We start from the raw sequence: 21,956 nt of genomic DNA, 5'->3' as shown, positions 1-21,956 counted from the left end.
GCCCAGCTGGATAGGCGAGCCTGGCCTTGCACCCAGGCAGTTCTGGGCCACTCAGGAATCCTGGATTCCTGCCCACTTGGTTCCAAAGGGACATAAAATTGTGGCTTTTCATTGGGAGATTCTGAACATGGCCTTCACAGCACTTTCTTTCTTTCATTCCTTTCCCTCGTACATCGTTAGCAGTCAGTCATGAACACTGCTCTCTGTGTGGTAGTTGGCCTTTGTCCTCCAGGCAGGGCAGGGTCGTAGTCTCTCTGTACTGGCAGAGGTATAACAGTTCTGGGCACACAGTAGGTGCAAAAAGAAGTATTCTCTATAGACATAAGCAGATGTATATATCTATGTGGGCATATATGCACAATGCACGTGTAGGTTTATGTATAGGTATTTGTTGTGCATAAATACATATCCAGATATGTGTATATATCTGTGTGTGTTTGTTGAGTGAATAAACAGTGATGCTGGGCTGGGGCTTTAAAGAAGCTGTGTGTGGACTATCCAACTTCAGAGTTTCAGGCCAAGAATGCTTGGCTTTTGGGGGGATGTTTTTGGTTTTTGTTTTTTGTTTTTTTACTCTTAATTGATTCAACACTTCACTCTGGGAACACTGGCCCTCTTTCCCAGACATTGTTTATAGCTTGGGGAAATGGGCTCCTCCATCAGTACAAACACCAGCTGCTATTCGCATTTTCTGTTGGGCCTCTTAGATGCTGTTTGAGAAATCGTGTTTGAGCCAATATGAACCGTTCAACTGGGAAATGATTTGTCCTGCAGATTCCGTGGAGAGCCTCTCTCGCACAGCCTCCTCTGTGCAGCCATCCCCCGCCAGCGCCCTTCACACAAGAGATGACCCAAGCTCTAGTACTGTAGCCACTGAGGAGACCGGAAGTGAGTCAGAGTTTCTCTTCCTTCCTGATTATCTGATTCTGTCCAACTGTGAGACTGGAAGACTGCGCCATGCCAGGTACGCTTCTCTCTTTACAGAACGCACCCAGCTTCCTTGTGCTGCCCTCGTCACCGAGATGCGCTCAGCATCCCTGACTAAGTCCGTCCGTGCAGCAGGAGCACCTTCTAGTCAACCACTAGAAAGGCTGAAGCATGTAGGGTACCCAGCGAAGTGACTCAGGGATTTTAGCGTTGTGGCTTTCAGTTCTAACCTTGCATTTTCATCTGTATCTGACACTTACAGGGTGAAAAATATAAACCAACTCTTTTTCCCTCTGCATCGAGGGGTTGGTGTCAGCGAGGGTTGTAGAAGGAATGCGGCTCTTACAAGTTAAAGAAAGGGCTGGCTGTATTGGAGGAATGGGTTTTGTGGTGGGAAGATGTTTTCTTCCTCAGACTTCGACCCAGGGTCTATCAGTCATCTCTGTGTGCTTGTCTTCCCTCAGCCTACCCACCAGACGTGAGAGCTGGTCCAACTCCGACCGCTCCTTGGAGCAGATGTCATCTGATGACGTTTTCGTGGACAGCCTGCAGCCGCTGCCCCTCAGCAGTTTGATGTTCCGCTCACGCCAGGGCAGTGGCCCTCAGGCTGCTCTGGTCTGGACTAGAGACACCAATGGGCCACCCAGTGACCACTTTTCTTTACCATTGCTGGAAACTTCCTTAAAGGCCAGCATTCAGGTCGATAAAAATCAAGGTTCCTTGCCCTATGGGGTAAAAGACCAAGACGTCCTGGCCCACACACCCCCTCCCCGGCCCCCTAAGCCAAGCCATCTCTCTGAACGGCGCCTGGATGAGCAGCTGGTGTGGAGTGGGCGCAGCAGCATCGAGAAACCAGAATGCACAATGGTCCCGAGAAGAATCTCTCTCTCTGGTCTAGATAACATGAGAGCCTGGAAAGGTAAGTGTTGGATGCTCACATTCAGGTACAGAGAGAATCCCAGCTCCTCTTTACTCCTTGTGTTCTCGGAAGGACGTTGGCCAGTGTCCTTTGCTCAAGCCAGTCCTGCCTCCCAGTGGGGTTAGGCCCTTGGTGGAAGCTTCCCGAATACTAACAACTCTCCCGCTCCCAGGGTGCCCCCACCCTGTACTCCTGTGACTCTGGCCAACGGAAGAGACAGTTGGGTTCCTGGAGATGCTGGAAGAAGTCCGAGCCCTGGTCCCTGAGCCATGTTCCTGCCCATGTGATGGGCTTCCTCTACTGCCCCCACCAACACCAAGCTCCTGGTGCTTGGAGCAGCTCAGGGACCTGCTTTTGCCTTTTTCTGTAAATCCATTGATTCTCATGGGGTTGCCTTGTCCTCTCTCTCTCTCTCCTCCCTCTCCATCCAAATATAATCACTCCTGCACTGCTACCTATAAGGCCATGTTTTAAAGGAATTATGGAAGTTTAAGGAATGCAAACTCATTTCAAATTGTATAAATCTCTCATTCTGACTGAGGCACTAAGTCACTCTGACAAAAACTCCCCAGTATCCCTAGTAATGTGACCACTACACATGGAACTTCCTTCTGAAATGAGTGAGATGACATGTGTGAACAGTGCACAGAAAAGGAAAACTGAAAGAACAGGTGAGCAGATTTTGGAAAGTGAAATGAACAAAACCAGTAAAACAATAGCATATGAAAATGAGTTAAAAGCCTGAAATTGAAGAACAAAAAAATTTAAATGATTGAAACTTTCAAAACAGACATAAAACAATTAGGTTGTGTTGTTTTACACGAAGGGAAGCAAAGGCTAAAGCTGATCGAAGTGGAGGTTTTCACCAAGAAGCAAAGACCAGGACCGCAGTGGCGGACAGACGCCGAAAGGGCCGGGTCCGGGGAGGGAAGGCGGCAAACCGATCGCTCAGCCTTCTGCCTCCAGGTCCCGCGGGAATCGGCGGCCGAGCGGGCTCAGGGCTCAGGGCTCAGGGCTCATTACTGTCCTGGCGGGTCCCCAGTGACCCGGCACCCTTGTTGGCGAGGCCGTCTGTCCCTGAGGCTCCCCAGCACCCCCGTCATAAATCAAGTGACCTTGTGTGTGTGTGTGTGTGGAGGGGTGCATCTCAGCTCCGCCCTCTCCCCTGGGGACCCACCCAGCCTGCATCAGTGCCACTCTTTTTGAGGGGAGAGGGGTGTCTACCAAATGACTTGATGTGAAGGAACAGGACAAATTAAAGATCTTAAGGATATGTTTTGGTACAACTTATAGAAGAGGTGAAGGTAACCTAGACGTGCGTGCCTCGCCTTTGTGACCTTCAGGAAGATCACCCTCAGGGCTACCTCTCGTGGCCACGGTCTCTTAGGGTGTGCTTGTCAAAGAGACTCTGACACACCAGAGTTGGGGACCCCACCTTGTGCCAGTCAGTTCTTTGGTCACCCGGTTCTCTGGTGGCTTTCATCTGCTCATCCAGGTGACCAGTCTTAATGAAATCACCCGAGTGGGGGTGGCTTGGTCAGTGGCCACTTTGTGCAGTTGCCCGAGGCCCGGATGCGCCCTTTTCCCTGAATGCTTAGCTTCTTGATATCCTGAGGAATCTGGGATTCAGCCACCTTGTTGATTCTGAAGCTTCATCGGGTTCTCAGCACCTTCCTCCTTTCGTGAGATCGCTGAGGAGAACCTTTGCAGAGTTCTTCAAAGCCACCGATTAGGTGGCCCCCCAATCCTGGTGGTCGTTCTGGCACTTGCGAGCAGGCCTCGGGCATCGTGCTGGGTGCTGGGTGCATGGGGGGCATCCCGAGTGCTCTGGGTACGTGGTGAGGCCCTGCTTCTGCCCGAGCAGCGCGGAAGCAGGAAACCACGATGGCTCTCAGTGCAGAGTGTCTGGCCCGAGGTGACTTGACTTAGCAATTCAAAAACCTTTGCAGATGCAATCTTGGCACCCACTAGATTGCAGATTCAACTGTGAGGCTGCAAGTAACGGTGGCTAAGATGTGACATTAAGTGATGGGTTGGGGGAGTGAGGTCTGCCAGGTTCAGTAACTGGAGGGCGGGCCTGCGCTCCTCAGGCAGCAGGTCCCGCTGTGCCGCCGAGACAGCTGGGCTCTGGGCCTGAGCCTTGTCCGGCAGTTCCCGTCAGTCTTCAGGCAGGTTGTGTGATTTCTCTGAGCCTCTGTTCCCTCCGTTATAAAAGTCTGAAAGATGTTTAATTTCTAGGTTTGTGGTGAAAATTAAGTGAAACCAATATACAGTATCCAGCAGACCGTAGATTCTTAATTTCCTTCTGTGTTACATCTTTCCTGTTCAATATTCTTATGCCTGAATAAGGAAAGTACTAATGGTCTATCTCATACCCAAATTTCTTACTTCCTCAAGCAATCTGGACTCCTGTATTCAGTACATTGATCTGATCTTTCCCTTGAGAAAATGTAATTGGGAAATGTTTGAAATCTTCATGCTGCTTTGAAGACTGCTCCCCCCGCCCTGTACCTGTCAAGAGCACCCAGATAGCTGCCACCAGGCCCCTGTAAGTGACGGTGCCTGGTTCACAGCGTAGTGCCATTGCACCACGCTTTCTGCACACACGCTTCTTTGTGTGAGTGCTGCCTGAGCCTTTGTGTTTTATACTAAGAACTGTAAATGTTTATGGCTGTAGAGTTTATATTAGAAATTACCTTTAAAAAAATCAAAATGAACTATCCTTAACTTTTAATTTCCCCACCCCTAGTCCCTTAAAGGGATTTAAAATAAACCTCTATTATAGAAAACTTCACACATTTACAAAAGTAGGGAATGGTGTGATGACCTCCTGTGTACCCTTTCCCTGCTTTAACAGTTACCAACAGATGACTGATCTTAGTTTATCTATACCCAACGATTATTTTGAAACATTTTTCATGCTATCACTTCATTCATAAATATTTTAGTATTTATAAAAGATAAAGACTGTTTTAGATTTTAGACTCTGTATCATCTCCATTCCCTGCAGTATCTGATTATAATGCTATACCTTTGAACTACAGTTTAACAAAAACATTTGAGGCAGGGTTATTTTGCTTTTCTTTCCTGGCTTAATTTGTTGCTTAATTATAAAAATGATATATCTATAGTGTTGATAAATATTCTAAGAGTTTTCAATTGCAAGTGATTGTTTAATCAGCAACATCTTTAACAAAACACATTCCTCAGCTTATTTTGTTAAGTTTTTATTGTATAAGGAGTGAGTGAATACTTCCTTCCTGGAAAAAAACAAAATTGAACAATCAGAAATCCCTACTATATCCTTTTCAAAGCATAAATGAATCTGAACACATCCACTGCAATGCAGCTGGCTCGCCTTAGATCATGTCAGCACAGGTCTTTCTTTTTTTTTTTTTTAACCCCTTTATTATAGTATAATTCCTGTACAGTAAACTACACATATTTCAGATGTACAATTAGATGAATTTTGATAGATGTCTACATAAATGAAACCACCACCACAATCAAGATAGCTTACGTTTCCATCACTCCTGCAGCCACAGTGATCTTTAAAAATGTAAATCAGATAGTCAGTTCCTTGCTAAAAACCAGTCTATGGTTTTTAGTGCAATGATTTCTCTTTGCACTTAGAATAAAATCTAAATTTCTTACCGTAGCCTGCGAGGCCCAGTGGGCTCTGTCTTGCTCAGATCTTTTTTCTTTTATTTTTCTTCCAGTCTTTCTGAGGTGTAATTGACATGCAGCCCTGTGTGAGTTTCAGGGGTGCAGCATAATGATCTGACCTACGTACATCATGAAGTGATGACCACAATAAGTTGAGTGCGCACCCATCATCTCAAGTAGATACAACATTAAAGAAATAGAAAAAGACACTTTTGCTTGTGATGAGAGCTCTTAGGATTTACTCCCTTAACAACTTTCTTATGTAACCTGCAGCAGTGTTAGTTAGTTATACATCTGTCCTGCTGTATGTTACGTTCCTAGTACTTACTATCTTATAGCTGGCAGTCTGTGCTTTTGGACTGCCTTCATCCAATTCCCCAACCCCTCAGTGCCACACTTTTAATCGTTGTAGCTTTCTGTCTTGACACCGAGTAAAAGCCCACCTGTTCTTTAAGAGTGCCATGCCTATACCAGGCCAATTTTACAGTCAGCTAGTCAGGTTCCAGACATACATATACAAATATATAGGCGATTTGAGGAGGATTGCACTGTATCTATAGATCAACTTGTGAAGATTTGGCATACTTACAATACTGGGTTTTCCAATTCGTGAAGGGGAACTGTCCTTCTATTTATAGAGGTCATATTTTGTTTCTGTCTATAATGTTTTACAGCTTTTAGTGAAGACTTGTGTATCTCCTTAATATATTCCCTTGTATTTGTTATTTTTCTGTTATTCTCAATGGTATTTTATTTTAAATAACTTCTTTGCTGTTGCATGAAATAAATTAGCTTTGTATTTTGATTTTGTATCTACCTTTTCTAAACTATACATTTATTTGCATTTCCTTTGTATACAATCATATCACATGCAAATACTAATAACTTTTTTTTATAACACATATCTTTCATTTACTTTTTCTTATGTCACTGCTTGGGCTAGGGAGTCTGGGACATCTTTGAACCGTAGTGATGAAAACAGGGATCCTTGTCTTACTCCTGATCTTGGATGGAAAGCTTCCAGCGTTTTGCCATTGTAATGTGGTTTGCAGTTGATTTTTGTAGATAACCGTTCATTAGATTAAAGACATTCTCTGATATTCTTATTTTGCTGTGTTATTTTTAAAAATCATGAATGGGTGTTCAATTTATTGAAGCATTTTATGATCATGTGATTTTATTAATGTGAAGAAGTTTATTGGCGAATTTTTTTAAGTATAGTTCATTTACAGTATTATATTAGTTTCAGGTATATAGCATAGTGATTCAGTATTTTTACAGATTATACTCCATTAAAAGTTATTACAAAATAATGGCTATAATTCCTTGTGCTGTATAATATATCCTTGTTGCTTTTCGGTTTTATACACTGTAGTTTGTATCTCTTAATACCTTACCCTTATCTTACCTAACCACTAGTATGTTCTCTATGTCTGTGAGTCTGTTTCTGTTTTGCTATCATATGTTCATTTGTTGTATGTTTTAGATTCTACATATAGATGATAATTGTACAGTACTTGTCTTTCTCTGTCTGACTTATTTCACTAAGCATAATATTTTGCAAGTCCATCCATGTTGCTGCAAATAGCAGATTTTTTATGGCTGAGTAATATTCCATTATATATATAATATATAAGTATATTATATAGTAATATTCCACTATATATATATATAAAACTTCTTTACCCAGTCATCTGTTGATGGACACTTGGGTTGCTCTCATATCTTGGCTGTAACTAGTGCTGCTATGAACCTTGGGGTGAATGTGTCTTTTTGAATTAGTGTTTTCATTTTTTCCTTATGTACACTCAGGAGTGGAATTGCTGGATCACATGGTAGTTATATTTTTAGTTTTTTTAGGAACCTCCATACTATTTTCTATAGTGGCGCCAACCAATCTACTTTCCCACCAAAAGTGTAGGAGGGTTCTCCCTTCTCCACATCCTCGCCAACTTTTGTTATTTGTGGTCTTTTTGATGATGGCCATTCTGACAGGTGTGAGGTGATATCTCACCTCACATTTCTCTATAATTTGCATTTCTCTAATAATTAGCAGTGTTGAGCATCTTTTCATATGCCTGTTAGCCATCTGTGTGTCTTCTTTGGAAATATGACTACTCAAGTCTTCTGCCCAGTTTTTGATTGGATTGTTTGTGGGGTTTTTTTTTAATATTGAGGCGTATGAGATGTTTGTATGTTTTGGATATTAACCCCTTGTCAGTCATATCATTTGCAAATATCTTCTCCCATTCTGTAGGTCGTCTTTTTGTTTTGTTGGTGGTTTCCTTTGCTGTGCAAAAGCTTTTAGGTTTATTTAGGTCCCATCTGTTTTGTTTTTTGTTTTTGTTTTTTGTTTTTTTTTGCTTTTATTTGTTTTCCTTAGGAGACAGATCCAAGAAAGTATTGCTATGATTTATGTCATTGTTCTGCCTGTGTTCTCTTCTGGGAGTTTCATGGTTTCAGGTCTTGCAGTTAGGTCTTTAATCCATTTTGAGTTTATTTTTGTATATGGTGTGAGGAAATGTTCTAACCTCATTCTTTTACATGTAAGTGTCCAGCTTTCCCAGCACCACTTATTGAAGAGACTGTCTTTTCTCCATTGTATATTCTTGCCTCCTTTGTCATAGAGTAATGCACTGTAAGTGTGTGGGTTTGTTTCTGGGCTCTCTATTCTGTTCCATTGATTCATATGTCTGTTTTTGTGCCAATAGCACACTGTTTTGATTACTGTAGCTTTGTAATATTGTCTGAAATCTGGGACGGTTATACCTGCAGCCTTGTTCTTTTTTCTTAAGATTGTTTTGGCAATTCAGGTCTTTTGTGTTTCCATATGAAGTTTAGGATTATTTGTTCTAGTTTTGTGAAAAATGTCATAGGTATTTTGATAGGGATGGCATTAAATCTGTAGATTGCTTTGGATAGAATGGACACCCTAACAAGATTAATTTTTCCAATCCAAGAGGTCAAGATAGCTGTCCATTATTTTGTATCGTCTTCAGTTCCCTTCATCAGTGTTTTACAGTTTTCCGAGTATGAGTCTTTCACCTCCTTGGTTAAGTTTATGCCTAGGTATTATATTCTTTTTGATGCAATTTTAAATGGGATTTTTTTTTTTTACTTTCTCCCTCAGATAGCTCATTAGCGTACAGAAATGTGACAGATTTCTTTATATTAATCTTGTATCCTGCAACTTTGCTCAATTCATTTGTTAGTTCTAATAGCTTTTTAGTGGAGACTTTAGGGTTTCCTATATAAAGTATCATGTCATCAGGAAATAGTAACAGCTTTACTTTTTCCCTTCCAATTTGAATGCCTTTTTATTTATGTTTCATGTCTGATTGCTGTGGCTAGGACTTCCAATACTATGTTAAACAGAAGTGGCGAGAGTGGGCATCCTAGCCTTTTTCCTGAATTTAGAGGAAAGGCTTTCAACTTTTCACTGTTGAGTATGATGCTAGCTGTGGGTTTGTAATAAATGGCCTTTGTTATGTTGAGATATATTCCCTCTATGCCCATTTTGTTGAGAGTTTTCTTAATCATGAATGGGTGTTGAATTTTGTCAAGTGCTTTTTCTGCATCTATTGAGAGGATCATGTGATTTTTCTCCTTCCTTTTGTTAATGTGGTGAATCATGTTTTATTGATTTGCAAATAGCGAGCCATCCTCGTGTTCCTGGAATAAATCCACTTGATCATGGTGTATGATCCTTTTTATATATTGCTGGATTTAGTTTGCTAATATTTTGTTGAGGATTTTTGCATCTACATTCATCAAAGATATTGGCCTACAATTTTCTTTTTTTGTAGTGTCTTTGTCTGGTTTTGGTACCAGGGTAATGGTGGCCTCATGGAATGAATTTAAAGTGTTTTGTCCTTTTCAATTATTTGAAATAGTTGAGATGTATAGGTATTAGTTTTTCTTTATATGTTCGGTAGAATTCCCCTGTGAAGCCATTCAGTCCCGGAGTTTTGTTTGCTGGGATTTTTTTTTTTTAATAAAAATTCAATTTCACTACTAGTGATTGGTCAGTTCAAATTTTATGTTTCTTTTTGATTCAGTCTTGGCAGGTTGTATATTTCTAGAAATTTGTCCATTTCTTCTAGGTTGCCAATTTGTTGGCATATAACTATTCATACTATTCTTTTTTTTTTAGCATTTTTAATTGATTGATAGTCATTTTACAATGTTCAACCACAAGTTTGTATTCTATGAGTCTGTTTCTGTTTTGTATTTATGCTTTGTTTGTGGGTTTCTTTTTGAGATTCCACATATGAGCGATCTCATATGGTATTTTTCTTTCTCTTTCTGGCTTACTTCACTTAGAATGACATTCTCCAGAAACATCCATGTTGCTGCAAATGGCATTATGTTTTTGGTTTTTATGGCCGAATAGTATTCCATTGTATAAATACACCACATCTTCTTTATCCGGTCAGCTGTTGATGGACATTTAGGCTGTTTCCATGTCTTGGTTATTGCAAACAGTGCTGTTATGAACATTGGGGTGCAGGCGTCTTTTTGAAGTAGGGTTCCTTTTGGATATATGCCCAGGAGCGGGATTCCTGGGTCATACAGTAAGTCTATTCCTAGTCTTTTGAGGAATCTCCATACTGTCTTCCACAGTGGCTGCACCAAACTGCATTCCCACCAGCAGTGTAGGAGGGTTCCCTTTTCTCCACAGCCTCTCCAGCACTTGTCATTTGTGGACTTTTGAATGATGGCCATTCTGACTGGTGTGAGGTGATACCTCATTGTAGTTTTGATATGCATTTCTCTGATAATTAGTGATGTTGAGCCTTTTTTCATGTGCCTATTGATCATTTGTATGTCTTTCCCTGGAGAATTGCTTGTTTAGGTCTTTTGCCCATTTTTGGATTGGGTTGTTTGGTTGTCTCTTATTAAGTTGTATGAGCTGCTAATATATTCTGGAGATCAAGCCTTTGTCGGTTTCATTTGCAAAAATTTTCTCCCATTCTGTAGGTTGTCGTTTTGTTTTACTTATGGTTCCCTTTGCTGTGCAGAAGCTTGTAAGTTTCATTAGGTCCCATTTGTTTATTCTTGCTTTTATTTCTATGGCTTGGGTAGACTGCTCTAGAACATTTTTGAGATGTATGTCAGATACTGTTTTGCCTATATTTTCTTCTAGGAGGTTTATTGTATGTTGTCTGATGTTTAAGTCTTTGATCCATTTTGAGTTTATTTTTGTGTCTGGTGTAAGGGATATTTATACTATTCTTTATGATTTTTTGTATTTCTGTGGTATTTGTTGTCATTTCTCCTTTCATTTCTTTTTTGTTTATTTGGGTCCTCTATCTTTTTATCTTGATGAGTCTGGCTAACCATTTATCAGTTTTGTTTATCTTTTCAAAAAATCAGTCCTTGGTTTCATTGATTTTTTTTCTATTTTTTTAATCTCTGTTTCACTTATTTCCTCTCTAATCTTTATTTTTTCCTTCCTTCAGCTGGCTTTGGACTTTGTTCATCTTTTTAAATTCTTTTAGGTAGTAAGTTAATTTGCTTATTTGAAATTTTTCTTTTTTCTTGTGGAAGACCAAAGTTCCCTCATAGAACTGCTTTTACTTTATTCCATAGATTTTTGGGTGTTGTTTTCCATTTTAATTTGTCACAAAGTATTTTCTAATTTCCTCTTTGACTTTTTCGTTGACCCATTGCTTTTTTAAGTAGCATATTGATTAGTCTCCATGCATTTGTGCTTTTTCACACTTTCTTTTCTGTAATTGATTTCTAGTTTTATACCATTGTGGTTGGAAAGAATGTTTGATATAATTTCTGTCCTCTTAAATTTGTTGAGACTTACTTTGTGGCCTACCATGTGATCTATCCTGGAGAACTGTTACTGTGCACTTGCAAAGAATGTGTATTTGCTGTTTTGAGATGGAATATCTTGCAGACATCTATTAAGTCCAACTGGTCTATTGTGTCTTTTAAGACCACTGTTGCCTAGTTTTCTCTCTGAAAGATCTGTCCATTGATGTAAGTCGGGTGTAAAAGTCCCCTACTGTTATTGTGTTACTGTCAATTTCTTCCTTTATGTCTGTTAATGTTTGCTTTATATGTTTAGGTGCTCCTGTATTGGGTGCATATATGTTAACAGGGTAATATCCTCTTGTGTTGATCTCTTTATTATTATATAATTTTCATCTGTCTTTTCTTATATCCTTTGTTTTAAAGTCTTTTTGTCTGATATGAATATCACTACCCCCACTTTCTTGTCATTTCTGTTTGCATGAAATACCTCTTTCTATCCCTTCACATTCAGTCTATGTATGTCTTTGACCCTGTAGTGAGTCTCTTGTTGGCAGCATATTGAAGAGTCTTGTTTTCAATTCAGTCAGCTCCCTATGGCTTTTGATTGGAGTATTTAGCCCATTGACACTTAGAGAAATTATTGATAGGTATGTCCTTATTGCCATTTTATTACTTGTTTTCTTATTGTTTTTGTAGTTCTTCTCTGTCCTTCTTCTAGTTTCTTCCCTTGTGGTTTATTTTATTTAGTGTTATGTTTGCATTCCTTTTTAGTTTTTGTGTATCTATTATAGGTTTTTGATATGAGGTTCATATATGTTGACCTATAACTATGTCTACTTGTTTTAAACTGGTAGCCATTTAAGTTCAAACAAATTCTAAAAGCTCTATATTTTTATTCCCCTCTCCCACATTTCATGTTCACAATTTCATATTTTCTCCATCTTCATATCTATCCCTTAACTGTTTATTACAGTTACAGTTGATTTTATAATTTTTTGTCTTTTAATCTTTGTACTGGCTTATTTAAGTGGTTGATCCGCAGCCCTTACTATATATTTACCTTTTCTAGTGGGATTTTCCCTTTCCTACAGATTCTTCCTTCTTTTACTCTTAGAGAAGACCCTTTAACATTTCTTTTAGGGTAGGTTTAGCATTGATGAACTCTTTTAGCTTTTGCTTTTCTGATAAGCTCTTGTCTCTCCTTCTTTCTAAACAGTAACCTTCCTGGGTAAGGTATCCTAGGTTACAGGTTCTTCCCTTTCAGCACTTTGAATATATCATGCCACTCCCTTCTGGCCAGCAAAGTGTCTGCAGAGAAATCAGCTGACTGCTTTACAGGGAATCCCTTGTAAATGACTCTTTTCCTCTTGCTGCCTTTAGAATTCTCTCTTTATCTTTAACTTTTGCCATTTAAATTTTGATATCTTGGTGTGGGTCTGTTTGGGACCCTCTGTGCTTCCTGTACCTGGATATCTGTTTCCTTCTTTAGGTTTGGGAAGTTTTCAGCCATAAGTTCTTCAAATACATTTTGATCCCTTTCTCTCTCTTCTCCTTCTGGAGCCCCTATAATGTGAATGTTGGTAAGCTTTTGATAGCACCTGGAAGAATAGAATTTTTTTATACGCTTTAATCCAAATCAAATTAGTCCCCTTTGGCAGCAAAGCTGCTGGTCTTTATGGCTTGCCTTGCCCTGGTAGAACTCCTGCTGATTGAGCTGGTGAGGTGGATTGGAGCATCCCATGCTAAAATACCACAGAGTCTCACCATTGTTAACTTATGGCCAGTAGTTTTTTTTTTTTTTAATGCTTCCCAATACAACATAAAATAATTTTATTGTATGCTTTTGGTAAATTTCCAGAGTCCCCAAATGGTGGTTTTTTTAAATAAGTTTGTACAGTTTTATCATTGCTTCTTGCAGAATGGCTTTTCTGAGCTCAATCACTCAGCCATTCCAGTAGTCTCATTTCCCTCTGTTTGCTAATATTTTATTTAGGATTTTGGCACTGATAATCATAATTGATATTAATGTATACTTTTCTGATATGTTTTATCTGTGTTAGGTTAACTACTAAAGTTATACATGTCATAAAAAGAATTAGAAATATTCCTTGATTTTCTAAACTCTGGAACAATTTATGTAGCATTGGGACTATCTGGTCTTTAAAAGTTTGCTAAAATTGCCTGTTGAAACCATCTAATATTGGTGCTTTGGGGAGGTAGCTCCATGGTAAGTTTGTCTGTTTTATTCTATGGAAATTTATATGTGTTAGATTTCTATTCCTATTTGTGTCAATTTTGGTATGCTATATTTTTTTAGGAAATTGTCCATTTCATCTAGATTTTTAAAAATGTATTTATGTAGAGGCATGCAGAATTGTCTCTTATAGCTCAGTGGTAGAGCATTTGACTGCAACAGAATTGTCTCTTATGCTTTTTAAAATTTTCTCTGTTTCAATGATAATTCCTTGCCAGTTCTTATTTTGTATATTTGTGCCCCCCTTTTTATTGATTATATTGGGCTGCCTTTTGGTTAATTTTTCCCCCAAGAAACCAAGATTTTGATTTTAAAAAATCTACTATTCCTCTGAACTCTATTATTTTCTGCTTTTAGCTTTATTTTGTAATTTCCTTTGTTTTTCTCTATTTTTCTTTTTCTAGCTTTGAACTGAGTATTTAACTTATTTTCATCCTATTATTTTTATCAATATAGCTGTTTTAATAGATTTTACCATTCTGGGTAGAATCGAGCATTCATTTATTCCAGATACTTGGTGGGCCCTTTCTTTATTTTTTTTAAACATTTTTTTTAATTGAGTTATAGTCATTTTACAATGTTGTGTCAAATTCCAGTGTAGAGCACAATTTTTTTCAGTTATATGTGAACATACATACATTCATTGTCACATTCTCTTTCACTGTGAGCCACCACAAGATCCTGTATATATTTCCCTAAGCTACACAGTACAATCTTGTTTATCTATCCTACATTTTGAAATCCCAGTCCCTTCCCACCCTCCTCCCCCCTGGCAACAAGTTTGTATTCTATGTCTATGAATCTGTTTCTGTTTCGTATTTATGGTTTTTTTTTTTTTTGGTGGGCCCTTTCAATATGTAGATTCATGTGTTAATTTATTTGTGGACCTTGGACTATGATTTGAATATTAGTAATGTACCACTGTTTTGTTTTCCTTTTGGGGAAATCTAATTAAATGTATATCACATCTTCTCTTCCTGAAGTCTTCTATTTCAACCGCTTTTTCTGTGATCCTTTTTACTTCCTTATTTTTTATTCTCTTAGTTGTTTTCTGTCCTTTCTTCAATGCCACCTACTAAATTTGAGTGTCTTCTTCCCTTGGAATCTTGTAACTTAGGCTTCATTTCTGAGATGGTTTTCTCTATTCCTTTAGTTTCTTTCCTGAGTACAGTTAACCAATTCTTATTTCACTTTTCCTATTTCCCATCCATTTCTGTCCTTTATTTTAAAGCAAAATGTTGGAAATAGACTTGATATCTAATGTTAAAGGAATACTCAAATTATGGTACATCTGTGGAATGAAATACAGTACCAGTGAATAAAAGAATGAAGAAACTCTTTACTGTGTTTTTCTGCATTGATCTCTAAGATATTAAGTGAAAAGAAGCAGGTTGCAGAACAGTGAGTATAATATGGTACCATCTATGACTGTATCTATGTGTGTGTGTGTGTGTATATATATATATATATATAGTTAATTTTAATATATAACTGGTGACATTTTTTTGGCCTCCAGAGATAAGACTGGATGGCTGTGGGAATGAGGGAAGAGGAAGACTTTCCACTCTATACTCCCTTGTTTTTGCTTTTGAAGTTTTAAAATTATGAGTGTATTAACCTATTTCAAATAAATAAAAATAAAAAGTAATAATTCCTTCCTAGACTTTACATTATAACAGTGAGAGTCAGGCAATAAGCATAATTTAAAAACAAGGGAACTCATTACAGCTAAAAAATAAGATTGTATTAGTAAGTCCTTACCTATATAATAGTAATTACTCTAAATGTAAATGGGTTGAGTTCTCCAATCAAAAGGCATAGAGTGGCTGGATGAATTTTCAAAGACACCCAAGTATATGCTACCTACAAGAGACTCAATATCACCTTTAAGGGCACACATATTCTCAAACTGAAGGGATGGCAAAGATACTCCATGCAAGTAGAAACCAAAAGTGAACAAGAGTTGCTATACTTATATGAGACAAAATACACTTTAAGCCAAAAATGGTAACAAGAGACAAGGACATTATATATGATAAAAAGGACCAATTCATCAAGAAGATACAACAATTGGGAAAGAAATGCACCCAACATCTGAGCACCAAAATATATTAAGCAAATAATAACAGATCTGAAGACAGAAATAGACAATAATATAATGACAGGAGAAGACTTCAATACCTCACTTTCAAAACTAGATAGATCATCCAGACAAAATCAACAAGGAAATATTGGACTTGAACCATACTTCAGGCCAAATTGATCTAACAGACATATACAAACATTCCATCCAATAGCAGTGGAATACACATTCTTCCTCTCAAGCACATGGAACATTGTCTAGGATAAATCTTATGATAGGCCACAAAACAAGTTTTAGAAAACTTAAGAAGAAATCATACCAAGTATCTTTTCTGAACCACAGTGGTATGAAACTAGAAATGAATAACAGGAAGAAGACTGGAAAATTCACAAATATGTGGAAATTTAGCAACACACTCCTGAACAACCAATAGGTCAAAGAAGAAATCAAAAAGCAAATTAAAAATTTTCTTGAAACAAATGACTATGGAAACACAAAATACCAAAACCTATGGGATGCTGCAAAAGCAGTTCTAAAAGGGAAGTTTATAGTGAGAAACATCAATATTAGGAAAAAAGAAAGATGTCAAATAACCAACCTAACTTTACACCTTAGTGAACTAGAAAAAGAACAAACTAAGCCCAAAGTTGACATCAGAAAAGAAGCAACAGAGATCAGAGCAGAAATAAATGAAATAGAAACCAGAATAACAAGAAAAGATAAACAAAACTGAGTTTGTTTTTAAAAAAATAAAAATGAGAAAACTTTAGCTACACTAACTTAGAAGAAAAGAGCAAAGACTCAAATAAATAAAATCAGAATGGAAAGAGGAGACATTACAACTTATACTCAGAAACACAAAGGATTGTAGGAGACTACTATGAACAATTATATGTCAACAAATTGGATAACCTAGACGAAATGGATAAATTCCTGGAAACATACAATCTACTACAACTGAATCATGAAAAAATAAAATCTTATCAGATCATTCATGAGAAAGGAAATTGAATCAGTAATCAAAAATCTCCCAACAAAGAAAAGTCCAGGACCAGATGGGTTCACTGGTGATTTCTACCAAGCATTTAAAGAAGCAGTAATACCAATATTTCTTAAGTTCTTCCAGAAAACTGAAGAGGAGGGAGTACTTTCCAAACTCATAAGGCCAGCATTACTCTTTTACCAAAGCCTGAGAAGGACACTACAAAAGAAAACTATAGACCAATGTCCCTGATGAATAAAAATGCAAAAGTTCTCAACAAAATATCGGCTACTAACTGAATTCAGGTTCACATTAAGAGGATCATACACCACAGTCCAGTGGGATTTGTCCCCGGGACGCAGGGATGTTTCAGCATATAAAAATCAATAAATGTGATACCTACATTAATGGAATAAAAGACAAAGGTCACATGATCATGTCAGTATATTCAGAAAAAGCATTTGACAGTATCCAACATCTTTTCATGATAAAAACCCTCAAGAAATTGTGAATAGAAGGAGCAGACATTAACATAATGCAGGCTATACATGACCAATTGACAGCTAACCTACTCAGTGGTGAAAAGCAGGAAGCTTTTCCTCTTAGATCAGGGGAACAAGACAAGGGCTCCCACATTCACCAGTCTTACTCAGCACAGAAGTGGTCAATGCGATGTCTAGCCAAAGTGATCAGGCAAGACAAATAAAGAAAAGGCACCCATATCAGAAAGAAGGAAGTAAAGTTGTTATTTGTAGGTAATATAAGGATACACACAAAAAACTTAGAACTAATCAACAATTTCAGTAAAGTTGCAGGATACAAAGTCAACATACAGATATCAGCTGCATTTCTAGACACTAAAACCTAAAAAAGAAATAAAGAAAATAATCCCACTCACAACAGCATCGGAACCAGCAAAATGCTCGGGAATAAGTTGAACCAGGGATGTGAGAGTCCTGTACGCCAAACACTGCAAGGCTTTGATGAAAGAAATTTAAAAAAGACACACACAAGCGAAAGAGATCCTGAATTCATGGATCGGAATTAATGTTAAAATGTTCATACTACCCAAATCATCTATAGATTCAATGAAATCCCTATCAAAATTGCAATGGCAATTTTTACAGAAATAGAAAATTCCTAAAATTTGTATGGAAGCACAAAAGACCCTGAATTGCCAAAGCAATCTTGAGAAAGAAGAACAAAGCTAGAGGCATTACACTTCCTGATACCAAACAACAACTACAAAGCAGTATTAATAAAAATAGAGGGGCCAGGAGTAAAGCCCCATGGATACAGTCAGCTGATATCTGACACGGAAGCCAAGAATACTCAATGGGGAAAGGATAGTTTCTTCAATAAATGATGTTGGGAAAACTGGATAACCACAGGCAGAAAAATGAAATTGGACCCCTATCTTACACCACTCTGAAGATTAGCTTGAAATGGATTAAAGACTTAATCATGAGTCTTGAATCTGTAAGACTCCTAGAAGAAAACTTAGGGGAAAATCTCCTTGACATTATTCTCAGCAATGATGCCAGAAGCACAAGCAGCAAAAGCAAAAAGTCAATAAGCAGGACTACATCGAACTAAAAAACTGCACAGCAAAAGAAACAATCACCAAAATGAAAGGGTAACCTATGAAATGGGAGAAAATATTTGCAAACCACATATCTGATAAGGGATTCAAATTCAAAATCTATAAAGAACTCATACGACTCAGTAACAATGGCAGCAACAACAAAAGCAGACTGATAAAAATGGGCAGAGGAACTGAATAAACATTTTTCCAAAGAAGACATACAGATGGCCAACACATACAAGAAAAGATGCTCAACATTACTAATCATCAGGGAAACGCAAATCAAAACTGCAGTGAGATAGTTAGAATGGCTATCATCAAGAAGACAGGAGATGACGGGTATTGACAAGGATGTGGAGAAAAAGTAACTCTTGTGCACTGTTGATGGAAATATAAATTGGTTCAGTCACTATAAAAAGAAGTATGGAGGTTCCTCAAAAAATTAAAACTAAACTGTCATATAATTCAGTAACCCTATTTCTGAGTATATTACTCAAAGGAAATGAAAACAGGATCTTAAAAAAGATATCTGCACTGCCATATTCACTGCAGCATTATTCATGATAGAGATATGGAAACAACCTAAATGTCCATCAACAGATGACTGGATAAAGAAGATGGAATGGAATATCATTGAGCCATGAGGAAGAAGGAAATCCTGCCATTTGTGACAACATGGGTGGATCTTGAGGTCATTATGCTAAGTGAAATGTCAGAGAAAGACAAATATTGTGTGATATTTATATGTGGGATCTGAAAAAGGCAAATTAGTAAACAGTAGAATGGTGGTTACCAGGAGCTGGTGGGGTGGGGGAAATGAGAGATTGATCGAAGGGTGCAGACTTCCAGTTAGAAGATGACTAAGTTCTGGAGGCTCTAATGCACAGTAAATTGTGATTAAGATAGTAGATCTTAAATATTCACAACACGAAAAAAGAAATGGTAAACACAAATCTTATCTTTTTCTATGAGTATGTTTCTGAAGTATAACTAATGAACTCACTTAGTGTTGTAGGTCAGTTATACTTCAGAAACAAACAAACATAGAAAAAGAGATCAGATTTGTGGTTACCAGAGGCTGAGAGTTGGGAGGGGGGGAACTGGATGAAGGCGGAAAAATGTACAGACTTGCAGCGATAAGACAAATAAGTGCTGGGGATGCGACTGTGCGACACGATAAATGCAATGAACACTGCTGTATTTACACATGAAAGCTGTTATGAGAATAAATCCTAAGAGGTCTCATCACAAGGAAAACTTTTTCCTGTTTCTTTAATGTACCTATATGAGATGATGGAGGTGCACTAAATTCATTGTGGTTGTCGTTTCATGATGTGTGGAAGTCAAATCATGATGCTATACCCCTGAAAATCATACAGTGCTGTGTGTCACTTATAGCTCAAAAAACTGGAAGAAAAAAAAGAAATGGCAATTATGTGATGGTACAGAGCTGTTACGTAACGTTATGATGGTTATTTTGCAGTGTATGTGTAGCCAATCAACATGTTGTACACTGTGAATTTACACAGTGTTATGTGACAGTTATATCTAAATAAAGCTGTGTAAATAAGTGTACGGCCTGTTAGAAGGGAACTGCAGGTGGGGGCAAGGTTATAATATGAAAAAGGGTAATTAGGGTAGTTTTGATTGAGAGGGAAGATGTGAAGAAACACTTGAAGGAACTGCGGGCTCAAGGGTGGGGGAGGGTAGAGCAAATTGCTTAGCATGCACGAGCTCCTGGGGTCAACCCCCAGTGGCTCCATTAAAGTAAGTAAATAAATAAATGAACAGAATTATCTCCCCTACAAAGCATAAGCAAAAATAACCCCAAAAAGTGAGGAAGAATAAAATATGCAAATTAAAATTTTGTTTTAATTCTTTAAAAAAAAAAAAAACTAAAGCAAAGACCTTCAAGTGGGAAAAGCTTGGTGTCTTTGAACAACAGCAGAGTAAGGCCACTATGATTGCACTGAGAGAGGAAGGAGAAGTGGTGACTGATGAAGACAGAGTGGTAAGGCAGAGTGAGAGCACATGGTCCTTAGAGGCCATTTTTCACCACGCTGGCTTTTTTCTTGCAGCTGATGTAGAAGGCCAGTCTTTAAGACAGCGAGACAAGCGGCTAAGTTTAAATTTGGTAAGTTTGGCTCTTGCCTTCATTCAATATTACCAAAAACTGGCCTGACCTGTATATGTCCCCTTGATGTCTTCTGAGACTCAGCACTCTGATTCTCTGAGAACCCTTCCACTCTCCAATTAAGGCTTCAACTCGCCGGGAGCTACTGGACTCAGTGTTTTATATAAGGACCCTGCCGGTCCTAGTGGCCTGGACACTTCTCCAGCTCAGGGTAGCTGCTCAAGTCCTCACATCATACTTAAAGCATCTGCATAAAGTCATCAACCCCTGTCATCCGGCAAGAGATCACACAATAAGTCCGCAGGCAGAGCTTGAGTTAGAGGCCTGTCTGACTTTCCTAGGGAAGGTCAGAGTTATTCTTGGGTAATTTGCCCGCTGGTAGCAGTTTCTGTGACTGTTCCACAGTTCCTGACCTATACCTGGTCTCTTGCAGCCGTGCAGATTTTTTCCCACGTACCCCGCAGCCTCGGCCAGTGCCGAAGACAGCTACGTGCCCATGAGACCCCAAGCCACCACCTCTGGCCCCGGACCCCACGGCAGCCCTGATGACTACATCCCGATGAGCTCAGGAAGCCTCTCAAGCCCATTGCCTGACCTCCCTGCGGACCTGGAGCCTCCCCCGGTGAACAGAAACCTCAAGCCTCAGAGGAAACGTAAGCGCTAGAGAAGCCATCCCAGAACACTGGGAGGGCTAAGGGCAAGGGTTGGATGGGAAGAGCTGGGGAGCCTTGCTGGCCCAGGTTGTCCTGATCAAATGGGACTTACAGTCACTGTGGGCGTGGGCGTGCGCGTGCGGCCGACAAAGCCAAGTCCATTCCAGCGGGCTCGTCTTTGGCCGTGTCTCTAACGAGGCCTCAGCAGTGAGTGGCGATGGGTGGGAATGGAATCCCCCTGGCGTCTCCCTATTTAAAGAGCACTAAAATGTAATCTCAGTGCTCTCCTTTGTTAGGTGGTCAACAATGACCTCTCACCCACATTCCTGAATGTTGCACCTGGTCAGATGTAGCATCGCTCACTGCCCTGCGCATGCCTGACAGCAGAGGTGTTTGGGGGAGGAGAGAGAGGACTTTGCAAATGAGCAGCATGAAAGAGGAAAAGCAGGTCACAGTCACTTGCTAACTTCATTCTTGCTCATTCGCCTGGTGCACGCCCACCTCTCTTTGCTCTTTGGAAAAACCATTGCTTCAGGTGCCCATGCCCAAAGCTGGTCCCAAAGTCCCCTACTTCCGTCTGACCGATTCCAGTCTCGCCCTCTTCAGTTTGAGTCAGATCACACTTAACGCTGTGTTTGCTGTGTGCAGAGTGCTGTGCTAGGCACTGGGGCTGGGCGGGGCTGGGGATGCTAAGATGAGGAAGCAGGCAGATTCTTCTGTTTGGTGGGGGGAGGGTATGTAAAAACCACCTGGAAGAAGGAGAATTGTGAAATAGCTACTAAATAGGAGAACAGACCCCATCTTACGACGTTTAGAAGAAGTTGACCATTCCTTCTGGTCAGAAAACAGTTTCACAGGGACCTGTAACTTTGAGGGAGTTATTATGGTTTTGCTCCATTAATTTTCTACAGCAACACTGTCCAACAGGACTTTCTGTAATGAAGGAAATGTGGCTGTTGAACAGTTGAAGTGTGGCTAGTGCAA

At 39.1% G+C, this 21,956-nt stretch overlaps 1 protein-coding gene across 4 annotated transcripts in view; it reads left to right on the top strand.

Annotated features, from left to right (window-relative positions):
• GAB3 (GRB2 associated binding protein 3) overlaps positions 1–21,956 on the top strand; it is a 70,356-nt gene that overhangs the window by 33,887 nt on the left and 14,513 nt on the right. For all 4 annotated transcript variants that reach the window (XR_012504536.1, XM_074358896.1, XM_010967102.3 and 1 more), the window contains 4 exons: positions 775–964; positions 1,392–1,846; positions 20,264–20,319; positions 20,753–20,972. Coding sequence is in view for 3 of the 4 variants with exons in the window: in XM_074358896.1 (XP_074214997.1) it covers positions 775–964; positions 1,392–1,846; positions 20,264–20,319; positions 20,753–20,972 (921 nt within the window). In the remaining variant the exon portion in view is untranslated. The remainder of the gene's footprint in view (positions 1–774; positions 965–1,391; positions 1,847–20,263; positions 20,320–20,752; positions 20,973–21,956) is intronic.

Source organism: Camelus bactrianus, chromosome X, assembly GCF_048773025.1.
Source record: "Camelus bactrianus isolate YW-2024 breed Bactrian camel chromosome X, ASM4877302v1, whole genome shotgun sequence".
Lineage (NCBI taxonomy): Eukaryota > Metazoa > Chordata > Mammalia > Artiodactyla > Camelidae > Camelus > Camelus bactrianus.
Note: the sequence above shows the minus strand (reverse complement) of the source record. Positions and strands in the feature narration are given on the sequence as shown.